Genomic DNA, 25,584 nt, shown 5'->3' on the forward strand with positions numbered 1-25,584 from the left:
GGGCTAGGAATAATTGAGTCTTGATGTATCCAAGCATCGTATGTGTGGTGAAGGTGTCAAAACCCCAGGTAGGAGCTCAAGAGTCATGTGCACAATCCCAGAGAGTGCACCTTCTGCCTGGTGTTTGGGATATGTCGGTTGCAGTCATATACATGCCTCTACTGAATAATAAATTCATTTATAGTGTATAGTATCTATGCTACAATGTAAAATAATACAATCTATAATAAATTTGCTTATAGTGCACTGGAGTCCGCGCTACAGTAAAATACTGGTAAATTTTAGTTATAATTAATTAACATCCCGATAATAAAAAAAAATATTTTAAAAAATTATTTATACATGAAATATTTTTTTCTCAAAAAAAAAGGAGCATTAAACTATTTTTTAGTCCCAAATCATGTAGGTGTTTAACAATGCAGGAGCTCCTATTTTTATATGTTTTGATAGCATGTTTCAATTGAATTCTTGGTATTTTTTTATGGCTTTAAAACACAACTGTTAGAGAAAAATAAATTAAATTTTTTTTAATATAATTTTAAATAAATTATTTTTTAAAAATATCATATATCATAATATATAAGAAAAAAACTTCAATCAATGATTTTTTTTTTCCAACGGTGATCATGTTTAAAGCTCTTTGCTTGCTTTTACTTTTTCTTTCTTCGCAATGTACAGTGTTAAAACCACAGAAAAGAAAAGGTATCATGTCATTGAGGAAACCTTCTATAGACATCCTCTTTCCTTTTGTACCTTCATTAGACACTGTTGTATGGGGGAAATTTCATTTCACCCCGTGTATATTGGCCAATCAAATCCTCTTGAGAAAATATTATTCTATAAATCATTTGGTCGCCGTTTCATTGATTCACTAATTTATAATTCTATTAGCAAGATTAATTAAAAAAAACTATATATACGTCGTGCCAAGTTGAATTTATCAACCAACTCCTTGACAATTTTTTTCACATTAAAAAATATATATTCACATGAAATCTTATTTTGAAAGTGAAACCACTAGAAAAGTAGGCAAGAATGCAATAAATGTTATATATCAATAAAAAGGAAATATACAAAGCCGTGTCCATTATTAAAAAAATTGATCACTTAAAGCTTAAACCAGTGAAAAATAAAAAACTACATTCACTTAATTAAAATTCAATCAACACAAGCTTCTTATTTGAATTTATTTTAGAAAAGGAAAAATAAAAGTTCCACTTGCTAAACTTCATAGACCAAGGAAAGAAAGGTTAATTTATTTTGAAGTTGCAAGCATGCATATAACATAATATAACATGGATCACGTGAAGAAATTGTTTAGAAGATTAATCAATAAACTATCTATATTTTTATAATGTTTGGTATTGTGATTGCTTTTATAGTTGTGATTTGAAAAAAAAATATTTTTATTAAATTTTTGAATATTTTAAATAGTATATTTAAATTAAAACTTTATTGTTAACTTTAAAAAAAAATATATATATATAAATTAATAATTAATTTTAAAAAATATTTATATATTTATTTAATAGCCCAGGCAGGAAAAATTGCTGGCTCCGCCTTGGATAGAGGCGGCACTGTTGGTGGCGCAATGTGGATGGAGGTGGGTTTTATCAAATAACTTCTCATAATAGGACTGATTAATTTATTTTCATAAACTACAAGGACTAATTATATAATTAGCTCCCAACTCCATGCGCGTTCCTGTCGAGCTGTTATAGCAGAAAGTTCCAAACATAACAAATTTAGCACAGTATCACTTACAGGGAGTTAAAAGATCGGTTGCACAGCCAAAACAAGGATTGTAGAGGCATGTATGCTTTAACATCTTCTTGGACTTAAAATTCCAAGATTGGAACGTGAGAGAAAAGAAATCATAACTGTATATATCAACTAACAAAGATATAATTTTCCAAGGACCACCATTTCATTAGACTACATACGGCCCAGGTGGTGGTTCAATATCTGGCGTATCCAGTGGAGGGTCAATATCAGGTGGCGGGGGAGCAGGGGCTGGTATAATATCGGGCGGCAACTTGGGGGGCAGTCGATCCGGTGGCGGAGGCCAAGGTGTCCCTGGGGGTGGTAGTGGAACGTCAGGCGCCGTTGGTAACGGTGGAAGAGGGAAGTCAGGTCCGGGATTAGGCACCTCTGGAATCCTTGGAGGTCTTATGTATCCTTCATCTGGTGGACTAGTCTCGATCTCAGGACTGCTTGGAAGTTCTGGTACTTCTGGTGGAACTGAAGGCGGATCATTATTATTGGACCTTCTCAGAAATTCTGGCGGGTTCTTGCCTGGAATCTCAGGCAGAATATTAGATTGGTTATGGACTAGTAATCCACATACAGGAGAGATAAGCCCTGGTTTTCCATAAACATGCCTCTTGATAATCTTTCTATTTAGAATTGAGGAAGAAAATAAAAGGGATGGAGTGTTTTTGAAAGTTCTTACTGCGGTCGAGTTTGGTGTAGAAAATGGGATGGCTTTCTGCACGAGGTTAGATGATATTGCAGGCACCGAAGCGGACATTTTTCTCCCTGGAGGCACATAGTCCAGCAAAATAAGACAGCAAAATACTGAATCTGGACTCACCAGGATGGTTGAGTACTTGAGTTGTGTCATGTTACAAGAATTACAAGGTACCCACGTCACCAGTAGTACTGGACATGAACGACACTTGTATTCCATGCAGGAGCATGTGGTGTTGAAACACTTTATGATCTCGTTTGTTTGAGATAACTTTTGTGTTATGGTTTAAAAAAACAAGTTGAAAAAAAATATGGTTATGTATGGTTGACTGATTTAGATATATTTTTAATGAAAATTATAATTAAGGTTCATACATGGTATAAAATATGTATAAAATACATAGTTATGGTTGTTTTTTAAAAGTATTTTTTACTTGAAAATATATTAAAATATTTTTTTATTTTTTAAAATTATTTTTAATATCAGCACATTAAAATAATTTAAAGATAAAAAAAATAATTTAAAGTAAATAAAAAATTTCAAATTAAAAAAATATTTTTAAAATACAAAAACAAGTAAAATTTTACAAAATTCAGTTTAAAATATATAAAAACTGCTTCATAAAAACTATATTTTAAAAAAACTTGTCAATGCCAAAATAAGATAACCAAAAAAGCCTTTAAAAAATTTGAATATGACAATTAACTCGGGCTAACAAATTAAACATATGACCTGAAATATGATATCAAGATGATGTTATAAACATGAAAGCTTAAAAAATAACGGTAAAAAAAATTATTAAAAAAATAAAACTTAACTCAAGCTAATCTTTTAGATTTATAATTCGTGTCATGAGATTGATGTAACTCTATCAAAGGCAAGGTCAAGAAAATAAAGAAGCTGGATTCTTTATCAAATAAACATCAAGGAATGAAATTGAAGGAAAAAATAATAAAAAATGATGCAAAAAAAAATAGCAATTAAAAAATTATGATTAAATTCAACATAAAAATTAAATGAAATTAAATATTCAGAGATGGAACTCTAGAAACTAATCCATAAAAAAAATTTATAAAAAATAGTAATTAAAAGAAGCCGGACGAAATTTCACATAAAAATTAAATAAAAATAAATAACTGTGAGTGGAATTGTGAAAAACAAAAACAAATCAATTAAGAAATTATTTCAAAACAAAACAAATAAAAATTCAAAGGAAAAGCATCAAATTTGAAAAAAAAACCCCTAAAAAAGATCAAATAATCAGTGATGAAAAAATATCCAACTAGAAATAGTCATGGTAAAAAAATAGCAATCTCCATTATTTGAGATGTGTTAATACATGGCATCAATGACTTCCCAAATAGCATGTCATGAAGAGAGTGTTTAATGACTTCCCAGATAGCATGTCATGAAGAGAGTGTTTAAAAATGTGACAAATATTATTTTTTTAAAGTATTTTTTATTTAAAAAATATTTAATATATATATATATACAATAAATTAAATGATAAAAATTACCAAAACATAATATAAAAAAATAATCACGAAGTACATCTAGATCTAATATTTATATATGGTCCAAGTTTAGTTAGATTTAGCAATATCCTATAAATAATGTTTGAGTTTGGTAAATATATTTTTTTAATAAAATAGGTATTAATCATTAGCAAATAAAAAAAAACCAATGAAACTTTTCATAATAAAATAAAATAAAATAAAAAATTAATATTATAATTCATAATAAAAATATTTTTTAATCTATAATAATTTCACTACATCATTTAACTCTTTTTTTTTATAATATATGAAGGGAAGCTGATAGGCTGAGCACGGGAGCATATGCTGTGCTGCGTTTGCTGTGGAATGCTGTGAGAATATATATATCAAATTATTTGATAATGAGTTGTTATATTATAATGTAAATGAAATTATATTAATTTAAATCATTATTAAAGATGTAACTTAAATAATATATTTTCTTTACAAAACTAGATGAATTGTTTAAGATTTTTAAAAAAAACACAAATATCATAAAATATACATATAAAAAAAGAGACAATATATACTCAAAACATTAAATAGTTTTTTAGATAGATTTTAAATTTATTCCTAAACTGTTATGATATTCTTGATTCTTAATAAGAATTTCAGTTAGAATCATCCAACAAAAGACGTTAAGTCTTCTACAAAATGATGTTATTTTTTAAAGTAAGTTCTGGAATGGATGGAGGTTTTTAATGATAAAAAAAATTATATAGAACTATTTTTATATTTTAAAAAATTTAATTTTTTAAAATTAATATATTTTTAATATTTTTAAATAATTTTAATATATTAATTTTAAAAATAATTTTAAAAATAATTTTTAAAAATAAAAAAATATTATTAATATATATTTTAATATAAAAAATTATTTTAAAAACAACAAACAATTATAATCCCCGACAACCAAATAACGAAAACAAAAATTCTTTTTCTGCAAAAATATCTCAGGTGGTACCAAGAAACGCCCCCTCCACACAACCAATCAAATGCAACCACGTGACCAAACTCCCAAGGCAAAATCAGCGGTGCATTTACCCTTCCCTCCTCATTTGGCCGTTGCATCAAACACCTACTATTGGAAACAAAAGGCAGTACAAATCTTGTTTGGCAACCAACGATCCCTGTGTCTCCATCCAGCCTTGGCGACATCTACAAAGCTCTTTCTCACTTCACTCGCTTCGTTACATCCGCCCCTTTCCAGCTCTTTAAAAAACCCTTCCTTCCTCGGTAACCAATCCCCAAACACACCCTCCCTCCCTCCCTGTCATCACCAGACTTCACATTTTCCCGGTAACGATGTCTCAATCATTACACTTCTTCACTCCCTCTAACCTCACTTTCTCCAAACAATCTCTCCCTAAACCCTCCTGTAATCGCCGGTTCCCGGTCACCACCCTCTCTCCGAAACTTATCTCAATCAAAGCCTCCACGTCAGCAGATCCCAACTCCTCCACGACCCCTCCTCAAGTCCTAATCTCCGACAATGGAACCGGAGCGGGCGAGATATTACCTTCTACACCAGAGGACTACGGCACGCCACCGTCGCAATCATTTCTATCCGACTCGAGCTCGATCGATGTTGATGCAGTGACGGAGGTGGAGTTGAAGGAGAATGGGTTCAGGAGCACAAGGAGGACGAAACTGGTGTGCACGATCGGTCCAGCGACGTGTGGATTTGAGGAATTGCAGGCGTTGGCTGTTGGAGGCATGAATGTTGCACGAATTAACATGTGTCATGGGACGCGTGAGTGGCATAAGAGAGTAATTGAGCGAGTGAGGAGATTGAATGAAGAGAAAGGTTTTGCTGTTGCTATTATGATGGATACTGAAGGCAGTGAGATTCATATGGGCGATCTTGGTGGTGCTTCCTCTGCTAAAGCTGAGGTAACATTGCAATTTTGGCTAATTCACTAACATTATGTTGTTGTTATGGATGTTTTGTGAATTAAATTGAAGCATTAATTCATTAAATTATTATATGTTCTGCAAAATGACTTTGCTTATTAGTGTTATTTAAATGTGCACTGAGATCAAAATTCGGTAGCGATTCGTTGAGTTGTTGGATGTGTGTGTGCAGGATGGTGAAATATGGACTTTTAGTGTGCGAGCGTTCGATTTGCCCCGACCAGAACGCACCATCAATGTGAATTATGATGGTTTTGCTGAGGGTAATGCTATCCTTATTTGAAGGAAAATATTATTCCTACTTTTTTTTGCAAGGAACTATAAATCTTTAGCCTAATTCAAACCTACAATTGATTTGATACAGATGTGAAAGTTGGGGATGAACTTCTTGTTGATGGTGGAATGGTGCGGTTCGAGGTGATAGAGAAAATTGGTCCAGATGTCAAGTGTAGGTGTACCGATCCTGGATTGATGCTACCACGGGCTAACTTGACTTTCTGGAGGGATGGAAGCCTAGTACGAGAACGTAATGCCATGCTTCCAACAATTTCCTCAAAGGTCGGCGCCTCCGATCTTTTCTCTGTTATAGAAATTAGTATCTTTTTTTTTTTATTTCAAGTGCGAAAGTTGCCTTTCACTACCTCTGAGAGTTTGCCTTTCATTAAGGTTGGATCTATATGACAGATTACCAAGTTCTAGATTCTTTAAATCTTTGCGGGTTTTTTTCTTTTTTCTTTTGTTTTTCTTTTGGGGGGTGGTGCTTAACTAGTTATCCAGATAAAGTTTTCGGGATTCAAAGGTGTCCAGGAGATTAACTAGTTATCCAGGTCAAGTTTTTGGGATTGAAAGGTGGTTCACGTGCTTAACTAGTTATCCAGCTCAAGTTTTCGGGATTCAAGGGTGTTCTTTTTCCTCTTTTGAATATGAAATTCACTCAATTTCATAAAAATGTTAACAAGAAGATACAAAAAAGAGGAGCTGAGAATTTTCATAATAGTTCAATTTCTTTCATAGTTAATTGATTTAAATGTTCAATCACTTATCCCACTTATTGAATTATGAACTAGAATTCTAGATATGCTTTTATTAATTTGAATTAATAACATTGTTGCTATTATTAATTTGTGTCTCTCTATACTGGCTTATTGGTTCTCACCGTCAAATGGCTAGTTCATTTCCTCAAGCTGCAAGTAATTTCTTGATAACTAAAGCTTGTTCATTTTCATGGATTCTCAAGATAGAAATTCCATTACTTCACAAATGGGTGGCATGTCAACTAATCCATATGGTTTTGAATGGAAATGGTCAATCATCAGTGTTTATGTTTTCGGTTTATACATAACTTTCTTGGCCTATCCATTATATGATTCATTGAGTGAATGAACTTTCATGCTGAAATATCCTTTTCTGTCATGCCCCCACCATCCACTTTATATTTGTACTTTCTTTGTTGGAGAGGATACCATCATCTTTGGAAAATAATTGTTACACATATATTATTGAAATAACTTGCATTACAAAAAAATAATATATAATCTAAGTAAAACCTTGGGTTGGGAGTTGGATTCATTTCTAGGTCAACTCATTCCAGAAGTCTGTCTTGACCTTGACACCTGGAAGAACGGCAGTCTGATCAATTTTTCACAATTGGAGTTGAAAGCTCCCTGATAAGTAGGGGTTGTAGAGTTCATTTTGATAAGCCAATTGCAGGTCTCCTGAATGTAAAAAAATTCAATTGCAGCTGTTGCATGCAAATGCGACTACCTCGTGTAGCAAAAATTATGTTTGCATAAATCTTTAGCGATTTGTGTACATCAATTCACCAGTTATTGCTCATCACCCATCTCCACTGCACCTTTCTATCTGCAAATTATAAAAATGTTCATTTGTTTTAATTCCTTATATATATTGTTTTCTTTTCAGGATTGGTTGGACATTGATTTTGGGATTGCAGAGGGTGTTGACTTCATTGCGATATCATTTGTCAAGTCCGCTGAAGTGATTAATCATCTTAAAAGCTACGTAGCTGCTCGGTCTCGTGACAGGTAAGCCTATTGAATTGATATATGTAATGCTCTCCACTCTCATGATTGAATCTCATCTTAAAACAATCTGCTGAAGTGATTTTTAATTCTGATGTAGTGACATAGCTATCATTGCAAAAATAGAGAGTATTGACTCATTGAGGAACTTAGAAGAGATCATTCAAGCATCCGATGGAGCAATGGTAGCCAGAGGAGATCTAGGTGCTCAGATACCATTAGAACAGGTCCCATCAGCCCAACAAAAGATTGTTCAGATTTGTAGGCAGCTAAATAAGCCAGTTATTGTTGCCTCCCAGTTACTTGAATCTATGATTGAATACCCTACACCTACCAGGGCAGAGGTAGCTGATGTTTCTGAAGCAGTTAGGCAAAGGGCAGATGCTTTGATGTTATCTGGTGAGTCAGCCATGGGCCAATATCCTGACAAGGCACTGGCTGTTCTGAGAAGTGTCAGTGTGAGAATTGAGAAGTGGTGGAGAGAAGAGAAACGCTATGAAGCTATGGAACTCCCTGCTGTAGGATCCTCATTTTCTGACAGTATTTCAGAAGAGATCTGCATTTCTGCTGCCAAGATGGGTATGTGCACGTTATTCCTATCTTCTAGATATCTTGAATTTATGGACCTTTTACAATTAACTGTGCTATTTTCAGAATCAGAGGCTTTACTCAGCCAAAATTCTCTGATTCAACTAGTTAAAAAATGAAGCACTTCACAGAAACCATGTTTTAAAATACTTAAGGGTTTCTCTTTTCTTCTCTTTCAAGTTTGAAAAGCCAGTTTTCCACTTATCAATTCATGGATAAGTGGAAAAAATAGTTGGTCAACACATTTTCAGTTTTTCAATTCTGAAAACAAATAAATTTCATCGAGAAGCCATTTTTCAGGGAACATGAATACCACAGGTAAAGAAAAGTGGAAAATGAAGAAAATGCATCCATTTCATTATATTTTGATTGCAAAATTACACAAGTAGTTTAGAACTTGCTGTTGTACTTAATTGATGGGTGCCACTTCCAGAAGTGGTCTAAACTCCAAATTTAAGGATGTTTGATGGGTAATTTTGGATAATTATGTTTTCAATATCGTTTTAAATCTTTCTTCCATGCTTTACTGCATGATCACCTATTGTTATTGTTTCCTTTTTTTTCTTTTCTTCTCTCATTTATTGCCATAAACTGAGTTGCCTTTTTCTCTCCAAACATTGTCACGATACCATTGTAAATTGGATCGAGTCATCTAAATGTATTATGCTGGTTCAACTAAGCACCTTCTTTTTGTTTCCCCTGCTCTGGCTCTCATGACTTGCTTACTTTATTGTTGGTGGTTATCAGGGTGCTCAAACCTCTCTGGTGATTAGATTCTAGACCACTTTATTTTTGTTTGTGTACCTGCATGTTTTGTGTGTTCATTAAATTTTACATGGATTGTAAGTTATGATTTGTGAATTTGCAGCTAACAATTTGGGAGTAGATGCACTTTTTGTCTACACCAAGACAGGCCACATGGCTTCTCTCTTGTCACGTTGCAGACCTGATTGCCCAATCTTTGCCTTTACAAGCACAAAATCTGTAAGGAGACGCCTGAACCTTCAGTGGGGCCTGATACCTTTCCGTGTGAGCTTCTCTGATGATATGGAGAGCAACCTCAATAAAACCTTCTCATTGCTCAAGGCTAGGGGAATGATCAAATCAGGTGTCCTTGTCATTGCTGTATCGGACATGTTACAGTCCATCCAAGTTATGAATGTTCCTTAGATTTTGGGTTAGATTGTCATCGCTACTTGGAACCTTCTTTTCTATGTCCATTGTTACCGGTTCAACAATTTGGTTGCTGCTAGAAAATTCTAGTTGCTATAAGATGAACTCATCGTGAGGGTAGTCTTGAGTTCATCCTGCTTTCACTGGGCCTCGTGCCCGATACTTGAAGGAAATCCACCCATTCAACCATATAAGGTTTGAAAGATCATTCCACTTGAGCAGCTGTAATTCTTTGGCAGGTGATCACAATTTTACCCAAGTGACTTTGTTTTGACATGTTGCTAAGGGTACCAACGGAAGGCAGAACTGTATTTTCTTATGTATTTTCGTGTGGTTTTATATAACCAGCGTATTCCAGATTGTTTCAAGTAGTATTTCCAGTTATTGCTTGAATCCGTATTGTTGTAATTCCGTTAAATGCCAAGAGAAAGCAAAATCAATTCAAGTTATTAGCGGATTTGTTTGTGTTACTCAATTATTGCCTGTATTTTATTCATACATACTCATCGCCGTTCCATTTCATTACTAGGGTTTTTCAGCTTGTTCGCTTGTATTGTCCAAGCATTTGGTGTCCTTAACAATCCCTTATTCCCGTCCCTCTGTTAAAATGTCATAAACCTGAAAAGCTACTTTTGGCCAAAGATACCTTAAAGCTGCCTCTTTGCAAATCAGTTTCAGAAACTGGGAAAAAAGGTGGATTTGGAAGTTCGGGATCGGAGAAAGTGGCTGACAATCATCTGTCTCGACAGGAAGAACTTCTGGGCCTGGGTAGCTGGGAGCCCATTTGGGATTCTCGTGTTTTATCATTCTGAAAAACAAGATTGAATGGGAAATTATATTAAAGGTCCATAAAACAGCATATTAAAAAAAAAAAAAAAACTGTAAATCTGTGCAATAGAAAATTTAACAGACCGACAGAAAGACGTGGTGTAATGGACTTGAGACTGACTGGTCTTATTTTTTTTATTTAATTTATTTAATGGAAGACGGGATTTTATGCTTGGAGCGAAGGAAAAATATGCCGTTTAGTTTAATGGTCCGGGTCGCCTGAAAGCAAGGAGAAAATATTTCAAATATTCCATTCGAATCGATTTATATCTCACAACTTATTCCGCCATGGGGATATTGGTTTATATAATTTGTGGTTGGTAAAATAAAATTATCAATAGTGAAATCAATATAACGGCAATATAGTCACGGTGGCGGTGGTGGTCCACCGCTTCTCACATATATCTCTGTGTGAGATTTTATTATTTCCTGTCTTCACGTCACCATAAATGCTCCACCGCTCCGATGTCAATCGAACTAGCTACTCTCTACTCTCTCCTTGTCTGCTTCTCGTTGTTGATGTTATAATTTACAAGTTTACTTGTGCCCGTTCGGCCCTCCTCTTCTTCATAACAGGTGTATTAAAGTGAGTTTTATTTATTTATTTGAGAGGATTAATTTTAAGAGGGAGATTTTTCGCTTCTCGTTGTTGATGTTATAATTTACAATTTTACTTGTGCCCGTTCGTCCCTCCTCTTATTCATAACAGGTGTATTAAAGTGACTTTTATTTATTTATTTGAGAGGATTAGTTTTAAGAGGGAGATTTTTTGAAGAATGGTGTCCATAATCCACCCACTAGAAATCTATATCTGATCTCTCTTCTTCATTTCTTGAGAAAAAAGAGAGAGACGTCGGATACAAGATGCAGTTGTGCCTGGCCGTGGCCAGTGGCGAAAAGAGGCAGAGGTTAACGTTTCATGGAAGATGGATTGGCCAGAAACCATCGTCGAGTAGTTTTGTCCACGGTGTGGGCTCCTGCTATCACAAAAACGACATAATTTACTGGGCCCACTTTATGATTCTCCATAGTCCATTCTCAATCCGGATTATTAAAAAAAATAAAGTTATGGAGGTGACTTCAACTTGTGAGGCTACTGTACATCACCTGCTTCCCTTGAAATCATAGACTAGGGAGTGACTTTGATAGCTTTCACTATTTCACCGTTGATTTATTAAACAAACATCCAATTCTACTTTTTAATGGCTTCCATCAACGATAATAATGTCAGATAAATAGTTTTAAACAGCATCTCAATTTAATATTTGAAAGTTTTGGTGGGATTTTAAAATATTATTTATATTATTTATAAATAAAAGCTTTTAAAACTTAAAATTTATGTAAATTTATTTTATTTTTTATTTTATTTTTATTAATTAAATAAATAAAGATGCATCTTGAAAGTTTTGATGGGATTTTAAAATATAATTTATATTATTTATAAATAAAAGCTTTTAAAATTTAAAATTTATGTAAATTTATTTTATTTTATATTTTATTTTTATTAATTAAATAAATGAAGATGCTGGAATTTAAACTAATGAATGGTTATTAAAATTTTAATATTACATTAAAAAAATCAATTTAATTTAAAATATAATTTATATTATCCATAAAAAAAACGTATTCATGTAAAAAAAAGTCATATAGCCAAGTGAGATTTTTTTTCTCCAATAATGGTTCCCATCTTCACGTCATCGTAGACGGGCCCATCACCCTGAAGTGGCCCAGTTCTCTATCAACTTGAGACTCGTTCAATCCAGAAGATGTGAAAACAGTATCCCTACCACCATCACGAGGCAAATTATTTTTGCACAGTGACCTCAACCATATTGCTATTGCTAAGGAACAAATAAAGGGAACAATGGTAGAACGATACCTGATTTGGCTGTCTGAGGAAAAGAAGAAAACCTGAACTTACAAGAATCCAGCCACAACAATCCCACGGGAGAGAGAGTGGGTTTTGGTGCTGGAGACAAAGAAATACCCATCATTTCTTTTTCAGCTTTCCTTGTCAAACACCTTTATGTCTTCATCAGTCATCATCTCTGTTCTAAATTATAAACCTAAATTTTATTTTTGTGGCACCAACTTAATTTGTTCTGGTTGATACAAACAAAGGCGTACTTATTATTGTTGCTATTTCTGAGAATAACAAAGGTTTTGTTGAGTTTCTTAATAGAAAAAACAACCGATGAAGTAGATCTTAATCGTGGACGACATATCTAAGGCCATGGATTTGGATTAACTTGCTTATAAAGTCAACACAATATAGCATAAATACCTCTGGTAGTCTATATATATATATATATATAGTTTGTAAAATGATTTTGTTGTTTCGACTGGTTTTTGGATAAACTTGTTCACGCTTGAAAAGGGAGGATAAAAGGAGGAAGATGGCTAACTTCTATATTGTAATTCGCAGTGAAAGCTCAGTAAGTTATTCACCAAACCATACAAATATATATCCAATTATAAACATGTTAACAACCTTTTAATCACATCCAATTTAACTAGACCTAGCCACTTGATATAAATTCAACTGTGCAGGCAATGCAGGTGAAAACCTTGTCCTGGAATACGCGTCTCAGGTTCAAACCATCCCCCAGAAAAAACTTAAGGTTGCAGGAGGGGAAAGTGAAGGGTCTTGGATTGGGTATTAAGAACTATTTATTTGAGAATTGGTGATATTATAGAGGAAAATCAAACCTTAATTTGATGTTATTACACTTAGCATAACATTCTGGACGTTAGACAAGAACGCAGAATGTGAGGCCAGCGATGGCGCGTGTCCAGGGTCGGTCCTGCGTGGGGCTGGGACACCCCATGGCCATCCCGAACTTTTCAAATATTTGATATGAGCATCTCTGTTTTGATCCCCCGAGTTATATATAAGGTTGAAACGGTGGGCTAAACCTGCACAGTGAGCTATGCTATAGAACCTACAGGTAAAACTTTAATCACTTCGATAGACGTTGATGTTTGATTAGAAATTAAATTGATTTATAGAGTGATAGTTGAGTGTGTGGAGGAGGGTTGAACTTCATCAACAATAATGGAATCTCATATAACTTCCGGCTTACGTACGTGCCATTAATTTAAATTTACATAGCAACAACACGGATTATATTAAGGGTTTAATAAAAAGATTATCTTCGAGACATTATCCGTGCTCGAGAAAAGTAGACATTAACAAGCAAAGCAAAGCATAAAAAATCTATGCGGAAAATAAACAAAGCATGTGTGCTCTGATGCAAGCAAACATTGTTCGGGTCCCAATGCCTAGTCTCTATTTTTTAGGTAAGGGAGAGATGACTGGCTAGGTTTCATGTGGGATTAGAGAATTTGGTAGGCCAACAAATTTGGGATTAGACATGCAATTTGATATTAGTACTTGTGACGTTTGCTCCTTTATTGGTCAAGTAGATAGCATTTTTTGTTCTATAGTATTCGAGTACGTATGTAGCTTCTTTCTCTGGGCTGGTCACCAAAGTGCTCGGTGAGCGTGATAGAAATTATTTATGCGGGCTTCTACGAAGTGTAATTGCATATAAAAAATTATAAGTGTGAATTAAGATTTTATGCTAAATATATAATTAAATAAATTAAAAATTATGTGTATTAAAAAAAAAAATATTAACAATAAAAGAATAAAAAAACATAGATAAATCAAAATATTTTAAATTACAACACAAGTCTTTGACCCAATTATACTAAATGATTTAGTCTAATAAAATTAATTTTTTATTTATATATGAAATTTAATGAATAAAATAAGAGAGAGAAAAATATTATTTAAGATTATGTATATTATAAATATTATATAAAATAAATACTTTTTACTTATATAAAACATAAAAAAATATAGAATTAGAAATCTCCTTAAAAATAAAATGCATACAAAATAACAAAAAAATAACCACCATTTAAAATAGGCTATATAAACAAAATAAACAAGCAAATGAGTATTAATTTTTTAAAAAGAAATTTATATAAAAAATCACCAATAATTAAAGAAATAATTTTTTTAAAAAAAAGAAAAAGCCAAGCGTTGTTGGCCCAACTCAGAAAAAAAAAATAATTTTTTTTTTAAAAAAAGCCAAGCGTTGTTGGCCGAACTCATACGACTCATTTTATAAGGGCAGTGCACTTAGACCCTTGATATTTTTTCAATGCAGATGGGACGATTGACATGTCATTCGTCCTATCTTTTTTGAAAAAAAAAATCAGGCTATTTGTTGTCTAATTTTGCCCATGTATGTTAGTGTGGTGGCCTGAAAAAATGGGACGAAATATCTAACAAGATGAATCATCCTCATCTAAGGGACCACTATGATGTTTTTGGGCAGCAAGCCTGGTAATCAAAGGCATGGTACAACTTTTTTCATACCTGGACCATACCATAGCCTAGTACAGGACCATCCTTGTTTATGTTGGAAGAATTTATATTAATTGCGAAAGATTGTATCATTTTTGTTGGTATAGTGGGATGAAAGAAGAAGAAAAAACTAGCCTGATCCACTAGAAATAATCCCTGAAAGAGAGGATTTACAAATAAAAAACTCAATCACCTGTTCAAGTCTTATCTTGGCTAAGAAATAAGCACAGGAGTTAGTTTTTCTTAGCGTGTGTTTGATATAAACCTCTCAATACCTGGCTAAAATACCCTTGATCTCCAGAATAACAACCTCAAGACAGTGGAACTGAGTATGATCATCATTCATGCACTACGCGTAATGCTTCCGAGGAATCTGAATTGCAAACAATTTCTGAAGAAAAGACTGTATCATTTGCGAATGAGGTTAACCTTTTTTTTATAAAAAAATCCAGATTAGAATTCTAGCGTAAGCGCTTAGAAAAATTATTGAAATTTTATAAATGCATCGAATATTTTTCTTTGTTTCTTCTCGGCCAAAATTATTTTCTATAGATCTCTCGCATTGGAACCGGTTGAAAACAAACTAGTTATTCTGCACCTAAATCCAAGTATTTATGGTCAATATATACATGAATGCGGTCAAAATCGAAAACCAGAGCTAAACTCCCACCAGAAGACAGCAACGTCTGTGCATGATTATATGCCAACTATTTATGTTGACGCCTCAATAATTCGTGGAGGACCCTTATGCCATACATCACAGTCTACTAAGTGACTGCGCAACCTCCTGTTCTGTGGTTAGGTCCAAGCAATTAATGGTAGAGGATTGGATAACAAACTTTATGTAACTACCGATCATATCCAAGTGATCTCCAGCGTCGAGAAATCACTGTTATCCAGCCGAGGGTCAAGAAATGGTCACAGCCACACCACCTCTGTGGCTTTCCTCGTCTTGAATCTGTGAATACCAGCAGCTCCGGCAGTGGGGCTAATGTATTTGAGAGGAGTGTCGTTTTCAGGTGGTCTCACCATGTGGATTAGACCCCCCATCTACCAATGAATATAAAGGGAGGAAGGCCCTGCTTCATCATCATGACTTGTTTATATTTATCCCTTTCAGCTGTAAAATATTAAAGACTTGATGGATAAGGGCACTCATTGGCTTTAGATTAATGATCCACTCTTTCCCTCTTTATTTTATTATTTCCTTTATGCCAAAATAAAGCTAATGTTTATCTTAATTATCTTCTCTGTGTGTAAAAAAAGTTATAACCAAGCTCCTTGTGTTCAAGGAAAAAAAAACCCTTCTCTTTATGTGCACTCTTTAACGCAATACATTAATCCAATTCTCCATAGTGAATAAAAGAAAATAAAACTTTAAAAATACGCTGATTAACAAGATGGATTTGCTCTTGATATGCTACAGCTAATGCAAAGGAATATTTGATATATATATATATATATATATAACTGTACTTATGTTAGGGTTCCGGGGACATCATGGCTGTACCATGTCCTGTGTTATTGGAATTCTTTCAACACATGAACTTTTGTCAAATATTATATCAGTTCCGATGTCTGTAACTGCACTAAATCCAAGGGAAACTTTCAAGTGCCGACAAAATAGCACGCTATCAGGCCGTTTGGTTAATTGAATGCAAGGATCTGGGCAGGAGGTAAGTTCCTGGGAATTTCAAGGTAATTAAACTTTTTTAAAAAGAGGTAGATTAGGGTTTCGAGGCACTAAATCCGGAATTATGAAAGGAGGGCCTCCTCCTAATACGATTGTCTAAAGTCCTTCACTGTACAGAAAAATTCCTAAAGTGTGCAACTTTTTCTCAAGTCACCCAAAGTAATCCATTGCAAGTGAAAAGAATCCGAGCCTCCAAAAGCCAATAACAACTTAACAAGCCCATGCCCCAAAAAATAAATAAATAAAGGAAAAGGAAAAGGAAAAGAAAAGAAAACGAAAAAGGGTTTTAAAGAGAAAATCATTAAGTTCTTAAAAGAGATTCAATAATATCAATAGACATCATGAAAAGAAGTTCATCAAGGTGGCATCAACAGTCTTGCCACGTTAAAGTTGCCACACATTCAGGCTATAAACCCAACGGATTGGCGACAGATCTCCGATTCATGGAACCTGGTTTTTCCTCTCGGATTGTCAAGCTTTGTCTTTTCATTAAATAAGAGAAAGATACAAACACTAGTCGACAATGGGAAATTCTTAAATGGGCGTAGCAAGGCCCCACTCGGTGTTTGGAGAAAGTTGATACAGAATACTGGTTATTTAAAAACCTCGGTGACCCTTTACTTGCACAAGAATATAGGGTGCTGGTAGATCAACTTTTCAAAATGATTTTTTTATCTAGGGCAGAATAATTTTTGGACAGTACTGAGACTATATTTTTCTCTGATATAGTCTTGATTTAGATCACTCGAAGTGGAATTAATAACTTTTGTAGGAATTATTTTTAGACGGTTTAGATGATCGATAATGTAGAAGTATACAGTTTATTAATTAAGCCAAGTATCTAAAAATAGAACACCTAGATGATAAAAAGTAAAGAACAAGTTATATTTTGGATTGCGGATAACACTTTCATCGCAGGCGAGCCAAATCTTACAATGCCATGTGTAAATGTCCATAAGTACTCAGAATCCCTAATATAAACATAATGATTGTGCACAAACTTTGTGGGAAATCGCTGTGTCCCGGATTTATCAATGAACAAGGACAGTTTAATATGCTTTCACTTAATCATGGATTCTCTCTAGTTGATTCAAAGATCTGTGCCATGAATCAATCCCATTTGGGTTAGTGCTTTGTAAAAGATTTTCCATCATGCACAGCCAGGAAATTAATGGAGTGCCCCACCCTCAGCCATTGATTTTAGCTTTCTCTGTTTATTCCCTCCCTCCCAGCTCTCAGTACCCAGATACACAATCACTGCTTTCTTAGGAGATGTGCATGAAATCATTATCTTGGTGTTCTTGTAGCTTTGACTGTGTTGAGAATGGCCAGACATGCTTGTAGATGAAGAGTCATGCTTGATCGTTTTCCGCCCTCGTTTCCTCTTTCACTCCGCCAGGCCGAGACCATACGATCCAATGGTTTGGAGTTTGAACAGCTGCCTAATCATAGCTTAACAAGACGTTAATTTTGTATGCATCCATGGCAGGTACACACCTTGTTTCTCAAAATATTCTTTTGCATTGAGGATATTTTAAAGAATTATACTGGCAAGAAACCTCAATACCATTCCCTCGATTCGATTATTATAAAAATTATAGCCATGATCAGAGCCAGTTCAATCATTAACTATAACTAAAGTAGAGCTATTTTTTAATCATTTGATTTGATTCCGGTGGGCTAGCCATCGGTTTTGGCTATCATCGCCATCCTTTTTCTTTTTTCTATACATCATGTCGTCCCTGTATTATTTCAAGTGACCCTTCTTTTAATTCTAAGAAAAAAGGGAGAAAAAATGCTATTGTTCTTTTCCACAAAACCAAAATCCCTGTCATAAAAATACCCTCCTATGTATTTGTGGGGACCATTTTTGAACTCAAAACTGCATTTTATGAATAATAGTACATTTGCCTAATGAAGGCACCCATGCGGTGAAATTTTGTTTTTTAAATTGTTGTTTTTATATTTTAAAAATATTTAGAAAAAATTAAAAAATTTTATTTTTTATTTATTTTAAACTTTTTGTGTTTTTAATTTATTTTAATATACTAGTATCAAAAATATTTTTAAAAAATAAAAAAAATTATTATCATATATTTTAACATAAAAAATTAATAAGTTAGAAACTTTGCTTCGTTGTTCGTGGACAACATGAATGTATAATTTTTTTTTAATACTCGAAATGTTTAGATTAATTTATATATATTATAATTAATTTTTTAGTTTATTAAATATCTTATAAATTCAAAAACTAAATAAGATATCACAGAAATAACAATTTTGATGAAATCATAGGTGACTAGAGCAATGTTTGGCTTTACATCTCTCAGGTGTTCGTTACATAGCTCTTAAAAAAATAAATTGAATGAAATTCGTTAAATTAATATTATTTAAGTGGTTTTATTATGAAAATGTCAAAATTACAAGAACATAAATTGATCTTGAAAAACGAAAACTTGACAAATAATTGAATATTAAAGTGTATCAGAAGGTTCTCCGATTAAAACCACAGCACATACTCCAAGAGTCAAGTCAGATGATGAAAGGGTCTCCCAAACAAATTGTGAAAATGAGATATCATTTACACAAACACTTAAGATTTTTTTATTCCTTATAGGTTTATCACCAGGTAACGTGAAAATGAAATCATTCATTTTTTATTTAAAAAATCATGAAAACGAAATCCAGGCTTAAGAGAAAAAAAATTAAAAAAAGTACAATTAAAGTTAAAAAGATATTTTTTTATCCCACAATCTGCACTTGATGATCATCACAGTGTAATTAGAATTAAAATTGTACAGTGACTATGAGTTAGAATATATTTAAAAATGTCAAAATACTTTTTATTTAAAAATATATTAAAATAATTTTTTATTTTTTAAAAATCACTTTCAATATTAATATATTAAAATAATTTTAAAAAAAAATTATCTTATCCTGCGGGTGTCCTGGCAAGTAACCTTTCGCAATAAAAAAATTAAGAGGTCAGTGTCACCATTCATGTGGCGTGGAGCCTTCGATCTAAATAAAATATATAAAAAAAACCCACCACGGTGGAAATTATTGTTTCTGACTGTACTTACCGGGTGACATGTTCGAGCATTTTGCTTTTAAATTCTAGTATAGACGACGCTAATCAAATGTATTCTGCTAGCTCCTGCGCGGCTGAAAGCCCGCGCACAGACGACACTAATCAAGCAATTAAATAAAATAAAAAGGACATAAAAAAATAATATAATTTGGGAAAATCTTTTCCATAAAAAAATCTTATGTGTACAAGCGTCTCGATATCTGAAACTCGGTTATATTAAAGAAAGCTTCACAGAAAAAATATACCTTGTTATATAATATAACAAGGTATATTTTTTCTGTGAAGCTTTCGTTAATATAAGGTGGATGAGACCTTTCTTTTCTTGGTAATCGCAACATCTCCGGCCTTTGCTTCAATTATTTTATGAAATTATTTGTTTGGGTGGTTGAAGTTGTTTTTTAAAATATTGTGTTATTTTAGAATATAATAAAATAGTTATTTTATTTTAATTTTAAAAATTTATTTTTAATAGCAATATAATATAATTTAAAAATATAAAAAAAAATTAAAACATGAAAAAAAAATTAATTTTTGCTACCATCATTAGCATCCTTAGCAAATTTTTTTATACAAGCAATAAGGTTATTTTATCTTTTTTTATTTAACCTTTTTTATTTTTGAATTTTAAAAGTATTTTTATAAAATTAATTTTTTTCTTTAAATTATTTTTTTTATATTTTTAGATTATTTTGATAAACTGATATTAAAAATATTTTTTAAAAAATAAAAAAAATATTATTTTAATATACTTTTAAATAAAAAAACATCTTCACCATGAAAATAACATCATCTCTACATGCATCTTCTCCATGCCATCGATGCTATATGCAGTCTTTATTGTGTCCGAATAACGTTCATTTTCTCTTGGCGTAATCCAACGATACAATTATGTTCGAATTTATCAATCTCGTGTTTCGTATACGTATTCAGTTTCTTCACACAAACCTACAATCTATCTCGAACATAGCTCCACTACTTGATTTTTGTGCACAACTTACACAGGCCCGGTAAAAATACAAAACGAAAATGATATAAGATTTGTCATGGTTCAGCACAGTCATGCCAATTATGATTATGCTTACTTTTTTAAGAATTCTTTATATTAAAATAATATTTTTATTTTAAATCAGAGCATTAAAATGATAAAGAAAAACTATTTTTTTATAAAAAATAATTTTAAAAAAAAACACCGTACCCAAACATTTTGGAAAACTTCACTGTAAAAAATCTAAGACTACAGTAATTAATTAATATAGATAGGATTACCTCACCACCCAGAAATCGATTACACCGAAGAAAACTCTCACAAAAAATACTATATTAATTCCTTTTTTCCATGTATATATGATGCAAATGTTGCTTTAAGAAAGATTTATCGTGATCTTCTAGATTCTGGCTTCCATTATGTACAGCACACGTATGGGCACTGGCTGCAACAAATTCAAACTAAATAGGAAAAAAAATATTAAAAAAATTAGGACAATTGTTCGGTTCCTCAACAAGGATTTTATTTTTAACTTTAATGAACTAGAGATGGTAATGTTCAATATCTCGAAATTTACAAGATCTTCCTGGTCATCTTTCTAGGTTTTTGGGGGAACTTTCTAGAGACATTTCTTCGATTCCCAGCAACATTTATTTTGTTTACAAGTTAATATATTTACCTCTCTTCTTTCGGATCATCATTCTCAAATAATCTAGCATTAATGTCGATTGTTGGATTAGACCTTTAATTAATTTTTTAAAACAAAAAATCAAGTACTCCTTCACTAGACCACAGGCTATTTGTTCATCTTAATGCTTTATTTATTTATTTACTTAATATAATATCTACAACTCGCGTATATTTTTGTTTCACTCAAAGTTCTGTTCCATTTATAGAAAAATACCATAGTATATTCTACGTGCTATAAATTTGACAGTACATGTATTTAACAAGATAAAACAATTAATAATTTATAGAAAATACCATAATGTATTCTACATGCTTTATGTTTTTTAAATAAGAAAATTAAAGATCCAGGAGACTAAAAAGCAGAACACATAGAAAATCTATAGCAAAGACAGAATTTAGGTAAAATATTCATTTTCTTCATTCTACTTCTGTTTTTCAACATTAACGGTTCATATATTATTTAAAAATTCAATTTTAATTCAAAATTTTATTTTTTAATTTCTAGCTAGAAAAGGGGAAGAGAGGGGATGGCCATGGTCAGATTTTGATGGTAAAAAAGGAAGATCATTAGAATTTGATGATAAATAAAAAAATTATTGTTAAGATTGATTTCAAACACAAAAAAATCAATTTGAGTGTCAACAGATTTCATTTAAGGTGGAAGTCAAATGTTTAACAAAGATAAGATTTTAAATTTCAAGTTGATTTTTTTTAATTTTTAATCTGATTTTTGGGTTGCTTGAAGGTATTTTATGTCCATAAATTGTTTGTCTTTTCTGATTGTTATTGGGTAAAAAAATGGTTGAAATAATTTTGAGCCTGCGTATAACGCATCATATGCATATTTAGTTGACGCAAAGTCCACTTACTCAGAAGGTGAGTCGCCTGCGTTGTTTCCATTTTTTTTTTAAAAAAAAAGAACGAACAAAATGCTATTCACCTTCTAATATTTGGAAAAAAAATAGAGGCCTGATGCGTGAGCAAACCTCTATACATGGGCATGACCCCCAGGGCAGACCACTTGTACAGGACAGGGGCATGGGATGACTTGCGTTCCGATCCTTTTGTTTTTATTTGTTCCGTGAGTTATTCGTGGATATTGAAATCAACATAGGACAAAACTTGAGAATAAGTTAGAAGCGTTAACTTGAATTAATAAATAAATAGCATTTTTTTATAAAAATTAAAATGATTTAGTGTTTTTTTAAAAACTCACTAGATTAAAAAAAATTATTAAGTTTTGAACGGTTATGCCAAGTAAAACTGACTAGATTGAAAAGACTTGATAACTTTTGAATGGATTATGCCAAATTAATTAATTCTTTTATTTTTTTAAAATTTAACTTGGATTAGTTCCCGAGTCAACCAGGCTAAGAATCAACCTCCAAGGCTCATATGTTTTTTATAGCTATGGTATTTTAGCCCATAACCTTAAACAATATTATTTCATCTCTTTTTTAATATCTTAAAGTTTTTTTCTTTTGAAAAAAGGACCTTTTCTTTATCAAACTTTAAAAAATCAGGTCCAATTTTTTTAGTGTCGTGAGCTATCCTTGTGTTTTTTTAAAAAAAAAAATACTTTTCTTTATATATATAAACTCACATATTTTCTTGATGTTATAATTAAAAAATAACACAATTACAATCAATATACTAGTTAATAAAAATCAAGTTTTAATAATAGAATAGTTAGGTGTCTCACTCTACGCCGCGAACTCATCTTTCACTTTCAAAAAACATTAGGAGCATGATTCAAGTCTATTATTTGGATTTTACCGGACTATGTCTTAAGCATGTTTGGATCCTGTTGTGGCAAGGACCCAATATTATTTTGGATCATGTTTAATTGTCACTTTCAAAAAACATTAGGAGCATGATCCAAGTCTATTATTTGGGTCTTACCAGACTACATCTTAAGCATGTTTGGATCTTGTTGTGGCAAGGATCCAATATTATTTTGGATCATGTTCAATCGAGTCCAAATCTAGTCTTAAGTTAGCTTTGTGTTAAGTCCTGCAGGACCCAAGGTTATTTGAATCATATATATGACAGGATCAAAGTTTATTTTTAAATCCTGAAACTAAGAATCTATATGTAATTTGTAAATTAAAAAATGTAAAATTAAATCTAATTTGATAAAATTACTATTACAATACATTTGATAAAATTAGTAAATGATATAATATTTTCTTTCAAAATCATTAATTATTTTATTAATAATATTACTCACGGTAAAATATACTCTGATAAATTTTACTGAAAGTAATAATATTTATAACTCAAATCATAATATTTTTAGTATTAATATTATTAATTATTATAAAAATAATATTATTTATAACTCCAAAATAATAATATTTTTTATATTAATACTATTAATTATACTAAAAAATATACCAATAAAAAATATAATAATAATTTTAATATTAACTATACCAAAAAAATAATATTAAGAGAACAAATAATAATAGTTTTGAGATCAACACTGTTAATTAGACTAAAAAATAATAATACTTTCAACACCAATACTACCAATTATACAAAAGAATATATTAAGAAAATAAATAATATTTCTTTTAATATTAGTTATGCTAGAAAAATAATATCAATAAAAAAACAATTATATTTTTACTATTAATACTCTAAAAAATAATTATACTTAAAAAATATTAAGAAAACTAATAATAATTTTTTTAATACTAATACTTGTAATTGCACTAAAAGTATAGGCATTCCAAACACCATGGGGTGCTTGGGCTGCACGCGACAGGAAGGAGATGAAGCACTGGTGGCGCTATGTTACGGGTGTGGGGTGGTGTTGCCAAAGCACCATGTGGCGCTTGGTCTACTCGTGGTCAGAATCTCATTATATTTTAGATCATGTTCTAGCAGTTTTGAGCCATGTCTATGAGTAGCAAAACCCAAGTACCACCTGACGCTTAGACTACATTCAAAAGAAAGTAGGTCAAGCACGCGGGCTTAGGCTGTCCTCATTTATAAGATAACCCAAGCGTCACATGTCCTGATATATTTTTTTAATGATATTAACAGTTTTTTAAATTTTATTAATGACAATAATGATATTTATGTTCTTGTAAATTTTAATGGAAATACTAAAATTTTTAGAATACAAATAAGAATATTTGTAGTAGCAATAATATGAATTCTTATACAAATCATATTATTTGTAAAGCCAAATATAATAATATTTTAAAGATTAATACTATTAATTATACTAAAAAGTAATTTTAATATAACAAATAATAATATTTTTAAGATCAACATGGTTAATTAGACTAAAATAATTATAATATTCTTTAGAGTAAGAAAAAATATAATAATTATTTTAATATTAATTATACAAAAAAAATAAATATCACCAAAACAAACAATAATACTATTACTATGGATGCTCTAAAAATTAACTATATGAAAAGTGAATAATAAGAAAACCAATAATAATATTTTCAATATCAATACTTTTAATTACACTAAAAAATTGGACAGCTCTAGCATCACATAATGCTTCAACTGCACATAAGAGGAAGTAGACCAAGCTTTACCTGACATTGTGCTGCAGGTTTAGGGTGGAGGGCCTAAGCGCCACGTGCGCTTAGTTTGCCTGTGGCCAGGATTCAATTGTATTCTGGGTCATACCATGTTAGGCCAAGGCTACCCTTGGATCATGCACTGCTAGGTCAAGGCTAACCTTGGGTTGTGCTTGTTAGTGCTCAAGCCAAAGCATCACTTGACATTTGGAATGTAGTCAAGAGGATGCAGGCCAAGCACCACATGATGCTTGGCCTGTCCGTTCTCAACAGAGAATCCAAACGCCACGTATCCCAATATAGTTTTTTTTTAATAATTATAGTAATCTTTAAAAAATTTATTAATGATGATAATAATATTTATGTTCTTATAAATTTTAATGAAAATACTAAAAAATTTATAATACAAATAATAATATTTTTAGTAGCAATAATATGGATTATTATAAAAATCATATTATTCATAACACCAAACATAATAATATTTTAGAGATTAATACTGTTAATTATACTAAAAAATAATATTGAGAGAACAAATAATAATATTTCTAAGATCAACACTATTAATTAAACTAAAATAATAATAATATTTTTTATATTAAGAAAAAATATAATAATTCTTTTAATATTAATTGTACAAAAAAATTAA

At 31.8% G+C, this 25,584-nt stretch overlaps 2 protein-coding genes across 2 annotated transcripts; one reads left to right on the plus strand and one right to left on the minus strand.

The window, feature by feature from the left end:
- Positions 1–1,930: 1,930 nt before the first annotated feature.
- Positions 1,931–2,623, minus strand: LOC105128337 (36.4 kDa proline-rich protein-like). The gene has a single exon (XM_011029950.1). It carries the CDS (start codon positions 2,621–2,623, stop codon positions 1,931–1,933), a length of 693 nt encoding a protein of 230 aa, XP_011028252.1.
- Positions 2,624–5,084: 2,461 nt separating this feature from the next.
- Positions 5,085–10,176, plus strand: LOC105127690 (pyruvate kinase isozyme A, chloroplastic-like). The gene is made up of 6 exons (XM_011029072.1): positions 5,085–5,898; positions 6,092–6,182; positions 6,284–6,477; positions 7,843–7,964; positions 8,062–8,540; positions 9,418–10,176. Exons 1-6 carry the CDS (start codon positions 5,311–5,313, stop codon positions 9,717–9,719), a joined length of 1,776 nt encoding a protein of 591 aa, XP_011027374.1. The 5' UTR covers positions 5,085–5,310; the 3' UTR covers positions 9,720–10,176.
- The last annotated feature ends 15,408 nt before the right edge of the window (positions 10,177–25,584 follow it).

Source organism: Populus euphratica, unplaced genomic scaffold, assembly GCF_000495115.2.
Source record: "Populus euphratica unplaced genomic scaffold, PopEup_1.0 scaffold1.1, whole genome shotgun sequence".
In the NCBI taxonomy this organism is placed as follows: domain Eukaryota; kingdom Viridiplantae; phylum Streptophyta; class Magnoliopsida; order Malpighiales; family Salicaceae; genus Populus; species Populus euphratica.

What these genes read in the sequence shown, in the direction of transcription:
- LOC105128337 (XM_011029950.1), bottom strand. Translation starts at nt 2,623, where the DNA reads ATGACACAACTCAAGTACTCAACCATCCTGGTGAGTCCAGATTCAGTA.
- LOC105127690 (XM_011029072.1), top strand. Translation starts at nt 5,311, where the DNA reads ATGTCTCAATCATTACACTTCTTCACTCCCTCTAACCTCACTTTCTCC. An exon ending in TTATGATGGTTTTGCTGAGG is followed by an intron (nt 6,183 to 6,283) that starts GTAATGCTATCC and finishes GATTTGATACAG; the next exon opens with ATGTGAAAGTTGGGGATGAA. An exon ending in GCTGCTCGGTCTCGTGACAG is followed by an intron (nt 7,965 to 8,061) that starts GTAAGCCTATTG and finishes ATTCTGATGTAG; the next exon opens with TGACATAGCTATCATTGCAA.